General features: G+C 43.9%; 1 protein-coding gene across 3 annotated transcripts in view; it reads left to right on the top strand.

Annotated features, from left to right (window-relative positions):
* RNF130 (ring finger protein 130) overlaps positions 1-17,278 on the top strand; it is a 114,142-nt gene that overhangs the window by 75,721 nt on the left and 21,143 nt on the right. Inside the window, exons 6-9 of one of the 3 annotated variants that reach the window (XM_081035852.1) lie at positions 3,808-3,904; positions 5,962-6,166; positions 9,230-9,323; positions 15,731-16,515. In XM_081035852.1, coding sequence (XP_080891978.1) covers positions 3,808-3,904; positions 5,962-6,166; positions 9,230-9,323; positions 15,731-15,746 — 412 coding nt within the window. In that variant the 3' untranslated portion in view covers positions 15,747-16,515. Of the gene's footprint in view, positions 1-3,807; positions 3,905-5,961; positions 6,167-9,229; positions 9,324-15,730; positions 16,516-17,278 lie in introns of those variants that run through there. The other 2 variants (XM_081035854.1, XM_081035853.1) reach the window with 2 other exon arrangements.

Genomic DNA, 17,278 nt, shown 5'->3' with positions numbered 1-17,278 from the left:
CCTGGTGCAGCCAGTAGTACTCATATAGTGTGACAACCACAGATGTCTCCAGTGGAGAGCCACTGACCTAGAAGCTGGCTGCATGCAAGTACTCCTTTACTCCAAATCTTCTCCAAGCCTCCAGTTGCCAGTGGATTCCTCTCACGCACCTTCTAATTAACTCTTGCCTTGTGCTGCTTCTTAATTTGTTCCCTCTGCTACTTACTTTGTTACCCTGCCATTCGTCTTGTGTCTGTAGGTCTCTGACACAGAGCAGAGGTGCAACTTTGTTGTGTCTTCCTTTTGCTCTTGCTGCCAGGCCGCTCTGGTACCTTCTGCCTCCCAGGGGCCCCACAGAGCCCTTGTCTTTCCCTGGTTGGCTCTCCCTGGTCCTCACTCTCAGCAGATTACTTCACCATCAACTTCACAGAAAATAATGGCCATGAGACAGTGGGACTGTCTCGGCTCTCCTCCCGGCTCTTCACACCCCCCCTCCACGCCCACCCTGCAGCTACTGCGTGCCCTGTGTTCTGACAGCCTCCGCATGCCAGCCCCTCCCTTCCCCAGGGACCTTGCTCTGTTAGTGTCTGCTCCCTCCAGGTTTTGTTCTTTCTGTCTCTGCTCATCAGTGTTTCATCATGCTCAGGCTTTTCCTACTCCAGTTCTCAGAACTCTTTCAAAGCAGTCTCCAAATACCCTCCTACAGCTCTGTCCTTCACAGCCAGACTTTGAAAAGGCTCTGCATTCACTGGCACCTCTTCTCCTGAGTCAGTGGAGGAGAAAAGGCCAGGTGCTTTTGTGTCTGTCTGTCCTTAATTTTCCCAAGCCTGTCTGGAGACTGCACCAGACTTTCTGTCTGTAGGTAGCTTGCCTCTCCTGGCTGGCTGGCTTTGTTGCATGGCCTTTACTTTTCACCTTCTGTCACATTAATGTCCTTTGGACAGATGGCAGTTGGTGTTGCTTTCGGACCTCCTTCTTGTGTCAGTTGGTTACAGTTAATCATCCTTTGGATGTTAGCCAACGTGTCTTAGCAACTCAAAACGGTCACCTTATTTAGACCTCTTTTATTGAAAGGTCAGCCACAAGAGTTTTTAGTAGTTAAAAATACTTTTAATAAGTAGAGTGCTGCAGCGTGGATAAACTTACAATATGTGAGATGCCACTTTCAGAGCTAAAATGGGTCAGTCATCTGGCTGCTGGCCCAGGCAGCACTGTGATGCCCCCGCCTCAGAGGGAGGGCCTGTGTAAAGCGGCGTCTGCTGCCAGTCCCCGCTGGGGGAAAAGCGTGCTTGTCTCTGACCTTGAATAATCCTGGATCCTTTTATGTTTGCCAGGTTCTTGCACGGCACCAAGAGGCTGCAGAGCTGGGAAAACTACTCACCTTCACTGTAGACTCCTCACCCCACCCAGCGTGCTCCCCTCTCACTGTCTAGTTTGTGCACTGTGGGCGTAGGACAGGGGGAAGTGTTGTTTCAGTATTACGGTTTTGTGCCTTTTATGTTCCGTACGTCTCTCATTCTGTATCCCGAAGTATTTCTTATAGGAATAAAGGACTTTGTTGAAGCTCTGATCGGCTTGTCCTTTTCACGTTTCACTGTCCTCGACACCCCACCTGCTTTCCATCCCAGTACACCACTCAGCCCTAAAAAGTGTTGGGCCTTTTCTGCTTTTGTGTGTATTTTCACTGTTTTGTTATTTTATCGACTCTTACCCCAAAAAGGCTTCTTTGCAAGGTCTGGCTGTCCCGGTGCCACCCTCTGAGGTGGCTGGACGCTTGTGGCCCCTGCAAGCTAGTGAGAGGTCACTGCTGCTGGGCGTGTTCAGATACTCGGACCGTTTAGTGGGATGTGGTGTGAAACGTTATGTTACTTTGCCTGAGTATATGTTTAATAATACCTTCCGCTGGCACATCCTTGGTGCTGCTCTAAGTATTCCACGTGCAGTTTCTCTCACTGCTCCAGACAGCCTCCCCGACTACCTCACCCCCAACCCCAGCTCAGTGAGACAGCTGGGAGGCAGGGCTGTCCAGGTCAGACAACTGAAGTAGCAGGACGTTGCCTGTGTGGAAGGGAAAGGCCACGCTGAGCTGGTGAAACGGTCTGATTTGTCAGTCGCCCCACTCATCTCTGCACCAAAGCGGCCCATCAGAGAGCACAGAACCCTATCTCTTCTGTCACCTGTCCTCCAGCCAAGTCCATTGTCCACCCTACACAGAACTGGCCTAGAGCACCTTCCCAGCCACCTACCCCCACCCAGTACTGACCAAGCCCTCAGCAGTCCATGGGCCTCCTCAAAACCTATACCAGACATTAGGCAAATGCACCCTTGTAAGGGGAGGATCTGTCACTTATGTCAGACCTAAAGGGGTCTTACCCCAAAAAGGATTAAAAGCCTAGTTCTGGTCTTGGTTAGACTACAGGCAGCCTGGCGCAGGTAACAGCTGCTGGGGAGCAGACCCCGCTCTGAGGACACCCCTCAGTGGCACCTTCACCTGCAGTAAGGAGCCTTCACCTCCCTCTGGGCTGCAAGGAATGAGAAGCGGACATGACGGTGCCTTATGCATACCACATGAATTTAGGTCTGACTGCGGTTTGGCGACTTCCACCGTTAAGGAAAAACATTCAGTTTTAATTAAGAGCCTTCAGGGCTGATGAGGTTCTGGTTCCTCCATTATCTGCAGGTTTCAGACTTGATTGACACATTCAGTCTTCAAGCTCTGTATTTTTACCCCAAAGAGATGGATGCAGGGCCACCGAGGGGTGGTGGGTGGGTGTGCAATGTTCAGGCTGAAGCCATCAGCACATGTATTTCTTCCAAATCCCAGTTGAAACAGTGAGTGTTCTATACCTCTTTTTAAAATCAAACTGCATTTTTCAACAGCTCTATGTAACTTTCTCAGCTAGATAAATTATACATTAACAATCAACGTTTTGAAGACATGCTATGGTGCAATTTGGTATCTTTCTCAAAATTTCTTACATCTTATCCCAGGACTCAGGTTCTACTTCCTCCGAAGATGCCTGGAATGTCTGTCCTGGCACCTGCCCCCTCCCTCCCCTGTGTGGCCCGGACCCTGGGGCTTCACCATGCCTTCACCTCCGCTTCTCAGGACTGCTGTGCCGGAACTTGAGCTGAGCGGTGATTGCTACAGCTCCCTGGACGTCTTTTCTCCCTTCTAAAGGGCAGAAGTCCCTTCTCTAGGAATGCAAAACCCTCCGTAGCTGACTTATTTCCAGTCACAAGGAAGTGACTTTCTACTTCCCTAAATAAGAGAGAAAGTCGCCTATTTTCTCTTTTCCTTGACCATTTCAGCTGAAAACTGCTGGCTAAGTGTTATCCGATTCATAAGTACAGTTTATCCCTAAAAATAGTCCCAGCTATAAGTCCCTATAACTTTTACAGACATTTAGCATAAGTTGCTTAGAAGTCCTTTTCTGTAATGTTTTAAATAACATTTAAACAGAATTCCGTGAAACTAAATAATTATACAGAGAACTTTTCATGTAACCCTTGTTAAATATTGTGAAATTCTACTTTTCTCCTTTAGCTATTATAGAAAACATAACTGATTCATAAGATGTAATTCATTATCTTCATTCTTAATAAATTTTCTAAGTTTCCTCAAATCTTCTTTGGAATTTGGTGGACTACAAAGACTAAGCAGCCAAATACTACTTATCAGTTCTCATTATACAGTCCTGTTGATACGTAAGATAAGATTGGGTTCAGGAGATGGTCCGTCAGCTATATTTTAATACAGTTCCTTCGCATTTTGGCCTAACAGTTTTTCAGTACATAATTTGTGATACAATTCTCCATTTTTTATAGGCACGTTTTCCACAAATCCTGCGTGGATCCCTGGCTTAGTGAACATTGTACCTGCCCTATGTGCAAACTTAACATTTTGAAGGCGCTGGGAATCGTGGTACGTTTCCTGTTGTGTGACTCCCCCGGGGGTGTATCATCTGTGAGTGTAACGTAGCGTAGCACAACGAGTGGATGGTTGCGTCTCACAAGAAAACACTGGCTGCTTTGCCATGTAGCCTTGTTAGTGCCTTTCTTCCAGATTAAAGTCCAGCCTGTGTCAGGGAACTCCCGGGAGAGAAGACGGAGAACTGTGCTAGTGCACTTCAGAGCGCACTTCAGTTAGGTGGTGGGTGCGTGATGAAGAACCGACGTACAGAGAAGGATGTGATTCTCCTTCATTCCAATATCTTAAAAAAAAAAAAAGAATGGAATGTAGACTTTTTACTCCATTCCAGTAATTTTTTTCTGCATTCAGCATAATCTAAAACTGGATCATCATTGTGTTCCTTCCTCTTGAATTTGGCTTTACTCTCCTGGGCACTGGTAGGTTGCAGGCAGCGAAGGTGGGCGGTGCCAGCCCTGGGCAGACCTTGCCACCTGACAGGGACTTTGGGGGAGGTACTTCCGCTCTGACGGGGAGTAGTGCTGCCACCCGAGCACCTTAGAGGCGTCCCACAGTTCCTTTGTTAAGAGAAGGCTATATCCAGGATCATTGCTTTTTAGAGGAAAATAAAATGCTTTCTGGTCTCAAAAAAGAGTGAATGAATCATCTCCTTATGGAACAAAAAGTTTACTTTGATCCAACAGATGATTTCCTCATTTTAGCTTGGCAACCCAAAGAAAATCTAGGTATTCCTGTTTGAAATATGCTGTCAGGTGACAGTTTGGGTGCGGTCCCAAAGTGCCCATTTATTTTCCACCTCCCGAGCTGAGGGCAGTGAGGTGGTAATTTCACAGGGTCTCTGTGCCTTGGCTCCACGGGCACTGTGGACTGTCCAGTGCAGCCCTGGCCTCTACTAAGTGCCAGTAGCACAACTCCCCAATCACACAATCCAAAAGGTCTCCAGACATTGCAAATGTCCTGGGGGGACAAAGTCACCCCCATTTGAGGGGTCTAACGTAGAGCTCCTGCCATAATGTCTGGCACGTAGGAGACATTTTGGAAAATAATAACTTAGCCTCTTTGTTGCCTCCAGCCTTCTCAGTTATTGTTTTTTAAGTCTTATTCTTTGAACCACTAATACTTTTCCCTTCTGTTTTTAATGTAAATTCTAAAATGTATTACATGTTACCATGGTTCCTTAAATATAAAAAGAAATACACCTAACTAACTGGCTGTCATTATAAGTACAAGTTATTACACTGTGCTGTAGTTCCTTTTAAAATTGGGCTAATTTAGGGTGATCGAGAATGAAATTTTTTGCTCAGGGAGCCGTTTGTGTTGGGTTTGTTTGGCTGTCACTTTTCTGTACATAAGGTTCTGTCAGCCTCCCTTCCTAACTCTGCTTCTAATATGCTGTCTGCTATCGGTTAGAAGAACTGGAGGTTCCTAGGGAAACCAAATGTCCATATTGTTACATCAGAAGACTCTCGTTGGTAGGCTTTGGCCCCAAGGCAGCCATATCCCTCTCCTTCAGGATCAGATGCTTAGGTTTTGAAACAGTTTTCCTACAGTTCAAAAGTCTTTTCAATGTCATCTGCTCTTGGTTTTATGCTTTACTTGTGTTTAAAGGTAGAAGATATTTAAAAACTAACGACCAGATAAATGGGGCATTGCAGAGAAGTTAATAGGATGAAATGGGTGTTTTATGCTATCTGCTAACCTTCAGCATTAGCATAGAGCCAAAGAGAGGCACTTGACTGTCAGCGTTATACCAGCAATAATGCACCTCTCTGCCTGTGAGCCACGTCCACACGCTTGTCATTTCTTTATAAAGATGAAGTATCCCATTTTCTCAGTTCTGCAATAGATTTGGGTTTTCTTTTATCTTTTTTGGGAGGAAATCATCTGTTTATTTTCAAGAAAAACTCTTGGATGAGATTGGAAAGGATAGATGGGGAGAGAAATGAGAGGAAATCCCATGGAAAAAACTTGATGAAGTCTTTTCAGCAGAGTGTCAAATATTTAGGATTTGTTATTCTTACAAATACTTTTAACCTGGAAATATTTTGCAGCCAAATTTGCCATGCACTGATAACGTAGCATTTGACATGGAAAGGCTCACCAGAACCCAGGCAGTGAACAGAAGATCAGCCCTGGGTGACCTCGCAAGCGACAACTCCCTTGGCCTCGAGCCACTTCGGTCTTCGGGGATCTCGCCTCTTCCTCAGGACGGGGAGCTCACTCCTAGATCGGGAGAGATCAACATTGCAGTGACAAGTAAGTGGGTCCTGTGCCCAGGCGCAGGGCAGGTGGCTACTGCCACTGGGTGTGTGGTGACGGTTCCAGGGGAGTTGAGGCAGTCGTGGGGCCAGTGACTTAGTCTATACCCGAGAAAGTAATGGATACTTGCATTAAAATAGATATTTAGAATAACGAAACCTTCTTTATAGTAGGGAGCTTGTGTATTTATTTGTGTGGAATTAATAGGAGTAGTTGCCATGACAAGTAGTTTGTTCGGAGGCTTGTCTCAGTAGCTGTTTATAAACCTAGTTTGAAATAATGGTAATGCAGACGGGCCTTTGAAGGGTCATGTGGGACGTGATGGAGGGCGGCAGCATCTGGGGGTGACTGGGTACCACTGCTCTCCACTTCCAGGCTGCAGGCAGCCTCGTGAAAAACGAATCCAGAATTTGGACCTAAAGATTCATAGCTTTAGGAACAGCTGAGATGGCGTGTTGCTGCTCACTTTATTTCACACTTTTTATAAAGTTTGGTATCTTGGCTACCTGTTTGGTACACAAGGTGGGAATAAAGCCGAAGGGAGGTCTGCCTGAAAAATGGGCTGGTATGAGCATCCTGATTGCTGAGCTGTTGACAAGAAGCAGCGCTCCGAGTGTTGGCGGCAGTGCCCAAGCAGGTGTGAGTGGGCTGGGCGTGTGTGCGGCTTGTGGGCATTCGCCCGTGACCAGCCAGCTGTTGTCTTCAGTTCCATTCTTTCCATGTCGTTTCCATTTAACAGCTCTTCACCCTATCTCTCACCGCTCTGTACATGCTGTCGCTTGCCTGTCCCTTCAGGCCCTAAACCTAATGAGTCTCTGTCTGACTGAGAGGCAGTCCAGTGGGCCAGCTGTTAGAAAAGATTTTTCCCTTCACACAGTAAGACTCGTGCGACCTGTTCAACTGATGTTTTCACCACCCAAAAACTGTTAGAAAATAATTTCCCAGGCTTGATTCTGTCATTTGTCTAAACTCAAGGAGACTTCATTCAGTCATAAAGTAAGTAAAACTGGTCTTTGACATAGTTTGACTCATTTCTGGCCATTTGTTTTAGCAGCATTTCTTATTTTTCTGCTTTGGCATTTAGGTTTTATGGTCTAGATTTTTTTAAATTGATCTGGTAGTAATAAAGGAGACAAAGGTTGTTTGTTTATTAATGAGTTTTTGTAGGTCCTTCATTGATCGACATTTATTGAGCACCTACTACGACATTACTGATTCCATTATATTTGGTGTAGAAATGTCCTTTCAAAATCTTCTGTTTTGATGATTAAAAAAATATTCATTTATCAAATTAATCACCTTTAGCAGAATTTACACTTGTTAGTAAATTAACGTGGTTCAGTTACACCAAAGCTACCTCTGTTTTCCCTCAAAGCTCAGTAGTGTGTTCAGCCAGCTTCCACTGTGTGCAGGGCACTGTGCTAACTACACACTGGGGGACAGAGGTGACCAAGCCCGGTGCCCTCTGCTAAAGTACCCTGAGCCCACTCGGTGTTGTCATGATGGTGTTCATGTCTTTTTGGTTACCAGTTTTATCACCGAAATTCCACACGTACATGGATGGTATATTCAGAATTCAGAAACACAAACAATTGAAATTCTAAAAGCTAGTCTGGTTGTCGTGTATAGTGTCTACGAAAATAAAATTAAGAATGCTGTGTTAAGCTTCTTGATACTGATGACCAATCATCTCTTAATTTTTTTAAATGCCAGTAAACATTTTTCCTAACTTAAAATATACATGGGTAAAAATGGTGGGTTTTGTATGGGTTCTTGAATGTGCATTTTGACTCAAATAAAAACCTTATAAATTCACTCTACTGATGAGGAATTTGTAATCCAAGAAGCATTGGCTGCACTGTTAGCTAAAAAGAACGTGCTTGCTAAGTGTTTTAATAATATAAGCCAGGGTAGGCAAAAAAATACTCAGAGACCTCAACAGCCTAGAATCCTGAAGAACAGATCGTCACCTTTAAAATGCAATGAAAGTAGAATCACTTTTTTCTAGGAAAATTCCTAGGCACACATAATTTTGCATAATTGTAGGATTCGTGAAAACCAGACTGAGAAACACCATGTCACGCACAGCTGTTGCACATGACGGTGACATTCCGAGCATGAATCTCTTCTCTCTGCCTTAACTGCAGATATATAGGGAATTTCACTGTGTAACGCTTTGTTAAACTAGCCCTAGTTGGTGCATACTGTAGGAAACATTTTAGTTTTTTAGGATGTCAAATTGGTTCTCAAGTTATTTTTGAGATTCTCAGTAACTGTTGGTTTTGGAATGTTACAATACAGACTGAAAAGTTAATGGAAAATATGACCTGACTTTCTGGATCTAGAGAGAGACTAGATAAAAACCCACGTACCAGAGGTTTTCAACTCTTTGATGGGCCAAGTACCGTGTGAATCACTCACCCTTCCCTTCTTACTTGTTCTGGGCCAAGCCAAAACATCCACTGCTGCTTCCCAGCAGTGAACTTTGGAAAGGCAGGCCTTTCCATGGGACACTGGTAACGTGTCCCTTTTAAGTAAAGACCATGCATAAGGGAAAAGAATGTAGACGCGAATGCCGTGGAAGGCCTGCCTGCGGACAGCCTGCTGTGCCCACAAGACCTCTGGGAACTACTGCTCCATATTTCTAAGCCATTCCGTAAGAATTAGTGACATAACCATGAAGAAGGAAAGTTTATAAGTATGGCTAGTCCACTATACTGTCACTTAAAACAGCAAGTGAAAAATCTATATCCATGTGCAATTTGATATACTTACTTTTACTGCACGGTTTTTGGTGGCCACACTCCTCACAGACCTCCGGACTTGAACTGGAAGACATGTTCGGGCCGTGCTTCCTTTCTCCCTGCAGCTTCCAGCACTCCTCCCACTAACCTGCTCCACTTAGTCGCTCTGGCAAACCTCCTCCTGCCTTACTTCCTTGGGCCAGTCTGGCTTACACCTCCGTTGACGTCTGCGTCGTTGCTTTTGAGGGAAATTTTGACATCGATTTGACTTAAGCCTTCACCCCAGAGTGATTTCCTCCCTTTCCTTTGTCAACAGAAGAATGGTTTATTATTGCCAGTTTTGGCCTCCTCAGCGCCCTCACACTCTGCTACATGATCATCAGAGCCACAGCTAGCTTGAATGCTCATGAGTAAGTAACAAATTGTTTTTTGGATTGCATGTGCCAGACGCTCCCAGGAAAACATGTAGAGTAATGTCATAAAGATGGTGAGAATTGGCTTTCACCGGTTTCATACTGATTCTGATGGGATCATCCCTAGAGAAATCATTTACTTCATGAACAGAAACTCAGATTGGGAATTCACTTTGCTCAGCAACAGTAGCTCACTTGAGAAAAGATCCAGGGGCTTTCATTAGCCACAGGCTTAGCGTGAATCAACAATGTAATGCAAATGCCAAGGGTGCCGTATGGTCTAGGACGTAAACCACGTCCATGTCCCGATCACTGGCAGGAACAGCCCCCTTTACTCCGTGCCCATCACACTTGACCTAGAATCTGATATACTGAGCTTTCGGTGGAGCACTGGTACCCTGGCCAGAAGGTCAAGGAACAGTGAGTTGGCTTTTCCAAGAAGGAAGCAACTGGGAAGACCCGCTGTTTCCAAATACTAGGAAGACAGTCGAGGAAAAGAAAGTAACTTAAATTGTATTTCCCTAAGGCAAAGTGAGGACCACAGGGTAGCTGACAGGAAGGCAGGTTTCACCTTAGTTTTAAAAGGCAGGCCATGTGTCAGTTGGCTGCCTACCAGTGAGATGGTTTGCCGCAAGAATGCCCAGGACTAGGACGCTGGCTGTTACTTATCAGGCTGCTGTAGGTGAGACGTTTTTCAGAGGATGGAAAATGGGACTAGATGACTAATTGTTAAGGGCCGTTTTGATCAGTGATTTTTTTCAAGAGTAGCTTTCACAGGGGTAAGATACAGAAAAGGGTTTTGGTTTTGTTTAAATTTGGGACATTTACTGAAGGATGTAATTCAGTCTTTTCTTTTACGAGTATTCAGGCGAACTCATGAGAGATGGAAGCATCCCCAGGACACTGCCCAAATTCGAATCTAAGTGGTACAGGTGGAAGTCAGGTGCTCTCCGTGTTCAGTTCTGTCCGCCATTCTAATTGATCAGTAATGGCCAACCAAGCTCGTGTCATTGATTTAATCGAATGCTCATTGCCCAGCTGTAGAAACAGTGGCATGATTTTATTACCTCTTATTACCTCATGTCACTTCAGTGACATGATTTTATTACCTCTCACCTGATCTCTCAGCTAGATGCCTGTAAGTAGTGCCATCGGCATCGCTGACCTGTTACATATCGAGAGGGTGTCATGGTCAGTTGGCATTCTTCAACCTTCACATGAGTAGTCTCAGCCTGTTAACTGCTCAGCTTCTTGAGGCAGACATACTTGTATAGGACTCCTTGCTCCTCCATTTTTTGCTTGTGAGATCTGAGCAGTTACATTTATCTGAAGGTCGTTTTGGTCATCCATAAAACAGGCATAATGGTAGCAGTACGTCGTAGGGTGGTTGTGAGAATGAGCCTATGAAGTGCTTAGCACAGTGCCTGCTACGTAATAAGTGCTCAATAAATGTTAGCCCAAACAATTCCACTGAGAGTCTTTAAGTCCTGTGAGTAAGATGGCCATCTGCCTTTATCGTTTGGCAAATGAATTTACTTTTCTTCTTGAAATAGAATACAGAATCATAGGAGCTCTGTGAATGCCCATGATTCAAACCTCAATTTGGAGGGCACCATTTATTTCACCTGCAGTCACCTCTTTTGCTTACTCCCATACTGACCCATCAGACTAGATGATAATGTAAACCCACTTCTTCAAAACTTCACAAATGAGTGAAAACCAGTCACAGCGAATAGTGGCACTCTGGGCACTTGCACGGAGTTTTTAAGTAACTTAATGGTCACCTTGCTGTCACTCAGGGTCTGCCAGATTCTCAGTCCATGCATCAGGTATTTTAAAAAATGCTCAATAGACATGTTACCTAGTAGCAATCAGAGTACTGGGCCAAAATACAGTGTCGTACCTCGGTTTTTGAACGTCTCCATTGATGAACATTTTGGTTTATGAATGCCATAAACCCGGAAGTAAATGCTTTGGTTTTCAGACATGACTCAGAAGTCGAACATGTCACACGGCTTCTGCTGAGTGCAAGATCCTGAGGCCTAGCTGTCGGCTCTTTTCCAATGTTTCAGAACTTATGGATTACGTTCGAAAACCGAGGTACCACTGTATGTCAGTTCCATGCAAAATGCCTGCATGACTCAGTCTGAGTCATAGATCTTAGATTCATGTCTTAGTCCAACCCTTCTCCCATCAGCCTTTGTAGAGGGTGGATACTGCAGTTGTTCATTTGAATATTATTTCTGTGCCTTCAATCAAAATCACCCTGAAAGCTGATTTTCATGATCCCATTGAGAGAGAGAGAGAGCAAAAGAGAGAGTATGTGCGCGCATGTGTGCACATATGGATGCATGAAAGATGGTCACCAGAATATTAATGGTGATTATCTTAATTTAGTAGACTTTTGAGTGATGTTTTTCTTTCCTATTGTGCTTTTTATGTTTATTTTTTTGATAATATGAATTACTTAATTTTTAAAAAGCCTTTTTTAATTGTAGGAGATAAAAGATAATCGTCACTCTTACTCGTTGTCTCTCCAAAATTTGATGAAAAATTCCTATGTGATTTTAATTCTAGAGAAAAGTTTATTTTAGCAAATAAATTTATTATTTGTTAATAAATTACTTGAAATCTATTTTACTTCCCTTTTTGCCTTTGCCAAAAACTTACAGCTAAAATGAGATTGCCTTTTCAGATTAATAGCTGTTTCAATTTTCTAGATAACCATATTCATTTGTAAGAAAAATTTTCTATATAGATTCCATCTTTTTACATTAGTGATCTGTCTGGAAATAGATAGTAAACTTCACCTCAGTGCATACCACCTACTAATACAGTGTACTTTTCTGACCGTATTACACTGAACTTGTCTATTGTGATTTCAGCAAGACCTTGACCCAGTCTAGTCACTTGTGAAAACCTGTGGCAAGATGAAGCATTGCCGGCCAGATGATAAGGGCAGGCGTGTGGCCCCCGGTGGGCCCACGCCTCCACCTGCAGTGCGTGGACTGCTGTCCCCTAGGGGTGAAAGCGCTCGCCTCCCACAGCTTGACGCTATTGGCTTAACTCGGAAGTCAATTGAAAGTCCGCGTCCCTGCTGTCTTCCCCCTTCTATTGTGGCGACGTACTATTTATTTAAGTACTCAACCATGACTAACGGTGCTGTAGTTTTTTTCAACACTGCAAATCTAATCAATTTGAGACTGGAAAAATAAACAGAGTAGTAGTCAAAGAAGCAAATAAACGTTTATATATTTGCTTTACACACTGTTCCGTAGTACCTACGTAAACAAGGTTGTTGAAGTGCAATTCCCAAAGGAGCTTTTCTTCTCCACATCATTATTCAAACAAACCTCGCTAAAGCCCAGCATTTACAGGCTTATCTTTGTATCGATCCATTTTTCTCTCAACATAAGAAAAGTAAATTATTTTCAGTGTTTTTATGTTTTGTTTTGAGGAACAAGTCATAGGATACATGGATGATGTGGGAGAGCTCTTGAGTAGCGTGGGAGGTTCAGCTCCCTGTTTTCTGCAGCCCTTTCTCACTTCCTATACTATTTGGATTCATAGATATCATGTCCCGAAGTCTGCAGCGGAGTGTAGCCCAGACATTCAAGATCAAGAACGAGCCTCAGCAGGAGGAAGTGAACCTGCTGTGGTTAGCCTAGTGAAATGACAAGCGAGTGTCAAATCCTGGAGCATCACCCAGGACCAAAGCGCCGGCCTCTGTAGCCAGCCGGTGGGCTTCGGCTGTCCCATCAGTCGCCCTCGTGAGCTGTCTGCCTCCAAGGGGACATGGTAGAAACATGTAGACTAGATTAAAGGAATGCATGTCTGTATTTTACGTACTATTCAGTATTTCTGAATTGTTCTGCTTAGACTAAGGGAAACACTGACATATCTCAGACATCATATGTCTTGGGGATGCTTAGCTCAGAGAAGGAGGAGACTGGGTGATAGGAGAGGTGTCTCCAGTTATTTGAAGGACTCGCCACGTAATAGTCCCATTTGTGACTATCCAGGGCTCACAGAGGTGACGTTTACTATGTAGTTCTGGAGCTCTAGAGACATCTGCAGGGAGGTAGAGTTCCACTTAATGTAAGAAAGAACTTTCTGCCCGTCAGAATTGTCCACCATGACGTGGGATGTCTTGAAAGCTGGTGAGCTTGCAGGACCTGCTTATTCAGACAGCAGCTACAAGACTGGAGCTGTTCAGGGGCACACTCCTCCTGATCTGTGTCCCCCAAAGGTCCCTTCTTGGGAGAGGTCAGAGCCAGAGGACCGGCTGGGTTCTCTGCTGGCCACCTCTTTTGGAACCTTAAGTATCGAAAGCAGTGTTTTTAAAATGTGTTTTTTTTTTATCATCTCCCACTGTAAGAAATACTTTTTATATTGTGACCCAGTACTCCCACGTGTATAACGGGAACAGAAGTTTCCCAAACGTTTTCCTTACACATGCAGCATTCTCTGAGCTGCTCTTCTCTATACTTCGTTGTTAATGCTGGTCACGAGCTCCCACATTGATTTTGCAGTCCATTCATAGGCTGCAGTCCATTCATAGGCTGCAGTCTGCGGCTTCAGAAGCACTGGTCCAAAGAATTTTGATTTTTTTAGTTCTCAACTTTTAATACCTTTTATTCACACTAACACCCGTCTGAGATAGCCTTTCTTAGAGCAATGTCAGCAACGATTTGGAGTTGCCCCAGTTTGTTAATGAACCGTCTTCTTCCTCTGAGTACGTACATCTGCTTTTAGTCACTCTGAGCCCGAGATCCGTACGCAGAAGAGTAACATGAGCCCCCAGATGGCCGAGTGACCCCCAAGAAATGCCGTATACATCACGCCAGTGTTTCTGGTTCCATCTCTTTTACACTGCTTGTCTCTGACTACACCAGAGAGCCATGCACCAAACCATGTAGTTGAAGAGACAAATTTGGGTTCTAAAAACACGATGACAGAAAGAGGATTAAAGCCAATGGGACCTTTGATTGGACTTCTATACTGTCTTTGGCAATGGTCATTTTTTTTATTTTTCAGAAGTACCTTTCTGAAAAATGTTATGTTATGGCTGCATTAGTTGTTTATACTTTGTTAGAAAAACAGCAAAATAAAGTAAGTTTAAAATGTTTTATTTGCCCATTTAAAGTCCTTCCATGTGATACCAGTTTTTCTGAGGAGATACTATAAAAACATTGTGTTTTCTTAGATATGAACTACAGTAAATATTAAAGCAGAGAGTGTGACATGAAGTTGCAGTAGCCTTTCCTTCATTCCTATACCATCTCACCTGGGCTGCCCGAGCCTGGGAGAAGGGGACGTGACGGAATAGCAGGGGTGCTGGTGTGCAGGGAGCAGTCGCTCAGCATCACAGACACAGAGCACCTGCCAGTCGTTCCTGGGGGAGCGACTGAGGAACCAGGCCGGGCACAATTAGGGTGCAAAGTGAGGAAGAAGCACAGCTGGTTCAGGGACTGTGTGGTTTGATGTGTCTGCTGGATGGACGTTATTCTTGTAAACAGTGATTAATGTCTAAGGCTTTTCAGCAAAACAATAATTCCTGGTGGTTGACAAGTTGTTCTGGCCTGGTAGAGAAGACACTGGAGGCAGGAAGTTATGTTAGGTGACAATAACAGAATTGATGAAGGAAGTTTGGGTGCTAGAGAGGAGATGAAATCAGGAAACGCTGGAGAATTGTATGGTAACGAAAGATGAAGCAGTTTTAAGCACATCAGGAACTCAACAGAGAGAAAAGAGCAAAACTGAAGACACGATTTGGGAACTGTGGAAATGAACCAGACTGTACAATGGTTCAGGAAGGGTGGTCCTACAGTGCCAGCTACAGAGGGGCAGTGCGGGAAATGTCACAAGGCGTGAGCGTACCTTTCAGGCACCAGATCTAGGGGGGCACGTGTGCACACACAGTCTGGGGAATTCTCATTCGAGAACCATACATCTCTGGAAGTCTATAGTCTTCAAATCTTATTCCAAATAAATAATAACACTCTTGTTTGAGGTACAAAGGGGGAAACATGTTATAAAGACAACAGCTACAGATGTCAGGACTCTCAGGAATTAGAACATGTGTTCAAACCAGGAAAAGTTGTAAATTGTCCAGTTGTCCCTGCATTTTTAACAAGATGCTGTTAGCCTGCACTTTTGGGGCGGGGCGGGGGTGGCGGTTATAACACACGTCTAGGACTGTACCACTTGACCACAGATCTGAAGCTGCTGAGTTCAGGAAAATGCTGATGGCTTCCTGGCTTTACCAGATGGGGTTGGGAGATAGTTGAGGACAACCCCCGTTAGGCCACCCTTCACTTAGGATCATTTTCTCTGTTTTAAAACATTGACATCTGCCCTTTAACTAATTCTTGATCTCTGTCTTTTTTCCTTTTATTCCATAGGGTAGAATGGTTTTGAAGAAGAAGAAAAAACTGCTTTCTGACTGATTGCCTTGAAGGAAAAAGAACCTATTTTTGTGCATCATTTACCAATCATGCCACACAAGCATTTATTTTTAGTACATTTTATTTTTTCATAAAATTGCTAATGCCAAAGCTTTGTATTAAAATAAATAAATAATAAAATAAAAAGACTGTGCCACTGAGTATTGTTCACCCACTTGTGTAAATTTTAGAAGGCTGATTTGGAGGTCACATACCCAAATTTCTCTGTTTCAGAGACAGAGCTCATGACTCCCCATGGGAAGGACAGTGACGCTGTTTCTGTTGGTATTTTCATGTTGGCTCCTGCTGTGCCCAGATAGGACCTGAGCATATGGACATCCTGTGTGGTAGTGCCCCCTGGGGCGTGCGTCACTCCATTTTCTTTTCTTCAAGGTCACCATTCACTCAGATCATTTCTTTTGCCCTTGTTTGTGGTTGAGCTGCTTCCAACCAGAACGGCAGCTGCACAGCAGCAGCCAGGGACCTTAAACTGTGTCCCTTGCCACTGTATACCCATACCTAGTAGAGTGCTTTGCACACAGTAAGTGCTCAATAAATATTTGTGGAATGAAGGGATGAGCATAAGAAAACATTTCCAAAATATACATTGATTGGTAATATATTATATCTGACTTGTTTTTAGCCTTGTTTGTTGTATAGCATTCTTTTAAAAACAGCAAATTCTAAAAAGAATGGAGCAGTTTTACATGTGTAAATAAAATATTTTTGCTTTATTGATGAGGAAGATATTGAAATTTTTGTGACATTGAATCATACCCTTGAAGGTTATCAGTATGCATAAACATTTTAAGCAGTGAGCTCTCAGCCTTCCACCTCAGCGTACCAGGGGAGAGAACAGAGGCCCGTTGGAACGGGCTCCTGCTGCAGTCAGACTCAGATTGGTAGGGGGTGGGAGGTGATTTTCTTTGTTTTTTATTAAGATATAATTCACATACCATAAAATACGCCCTTTTAAAGGGTAAACCATTTCAATGGTTTTTAGTATATTCACAAGGTTGTACAACCATCACAACTAACTCCATACAATTTTTATCACCGCAGAAAAGAAGCCCCATACCCATTAATGGTAACCACTCACGCCTCCCATCCTCTTGCCAGCCCGGGAACCACTAATCTACTCCCTGTCTCTAGGATTTACCTGTTTTGGACATTTTATATAAATAGTCTCATACAATGTGTGGCCTTTTGTGTCTGGCTGATGTTTGCAAGGTGCGTTCATGTTGTAGCACGCATCAGCACTTCATTCTTCTTTGTGGCTGAATCACATTCCATGATGGTAGATGTAGCACATTCTGTCCATCCGCTCAGCCATTGGTGAGTGTTGGCTTGTTTCCACCTTTTGGCTGTCGTAAGTAATGCTGTTAGGAACATTTGTGTACAGGTTTTTGTGTGAACATACCTTTTCAGTTCTCTTGGTACATTCCTAGCAGTGGAGTTGCTGGGTCATGTGGTAACTCTAGTTTACATTGTTGAAAAACTGCCAGA

This window comes from Rhinolophus hipposideros (genome assembly GCF_964194185.1).
Source record: "Rhinolophus hipposideros genome assembly, chromosome: 23".
Taxonomy (NCBI): domain Eukaryota; kingdom Metazoa; phylum Chordata; class Mammalia; order Chiroptera; family Rhinolophidae; genus Rhinolophus; species Rhinolophus hipposideros.
The sequence above is the reverse complement of the archived record's forward strand: the minus strand, read 5'-3'. Positions and strand labels throughout refer to the sequence as shown.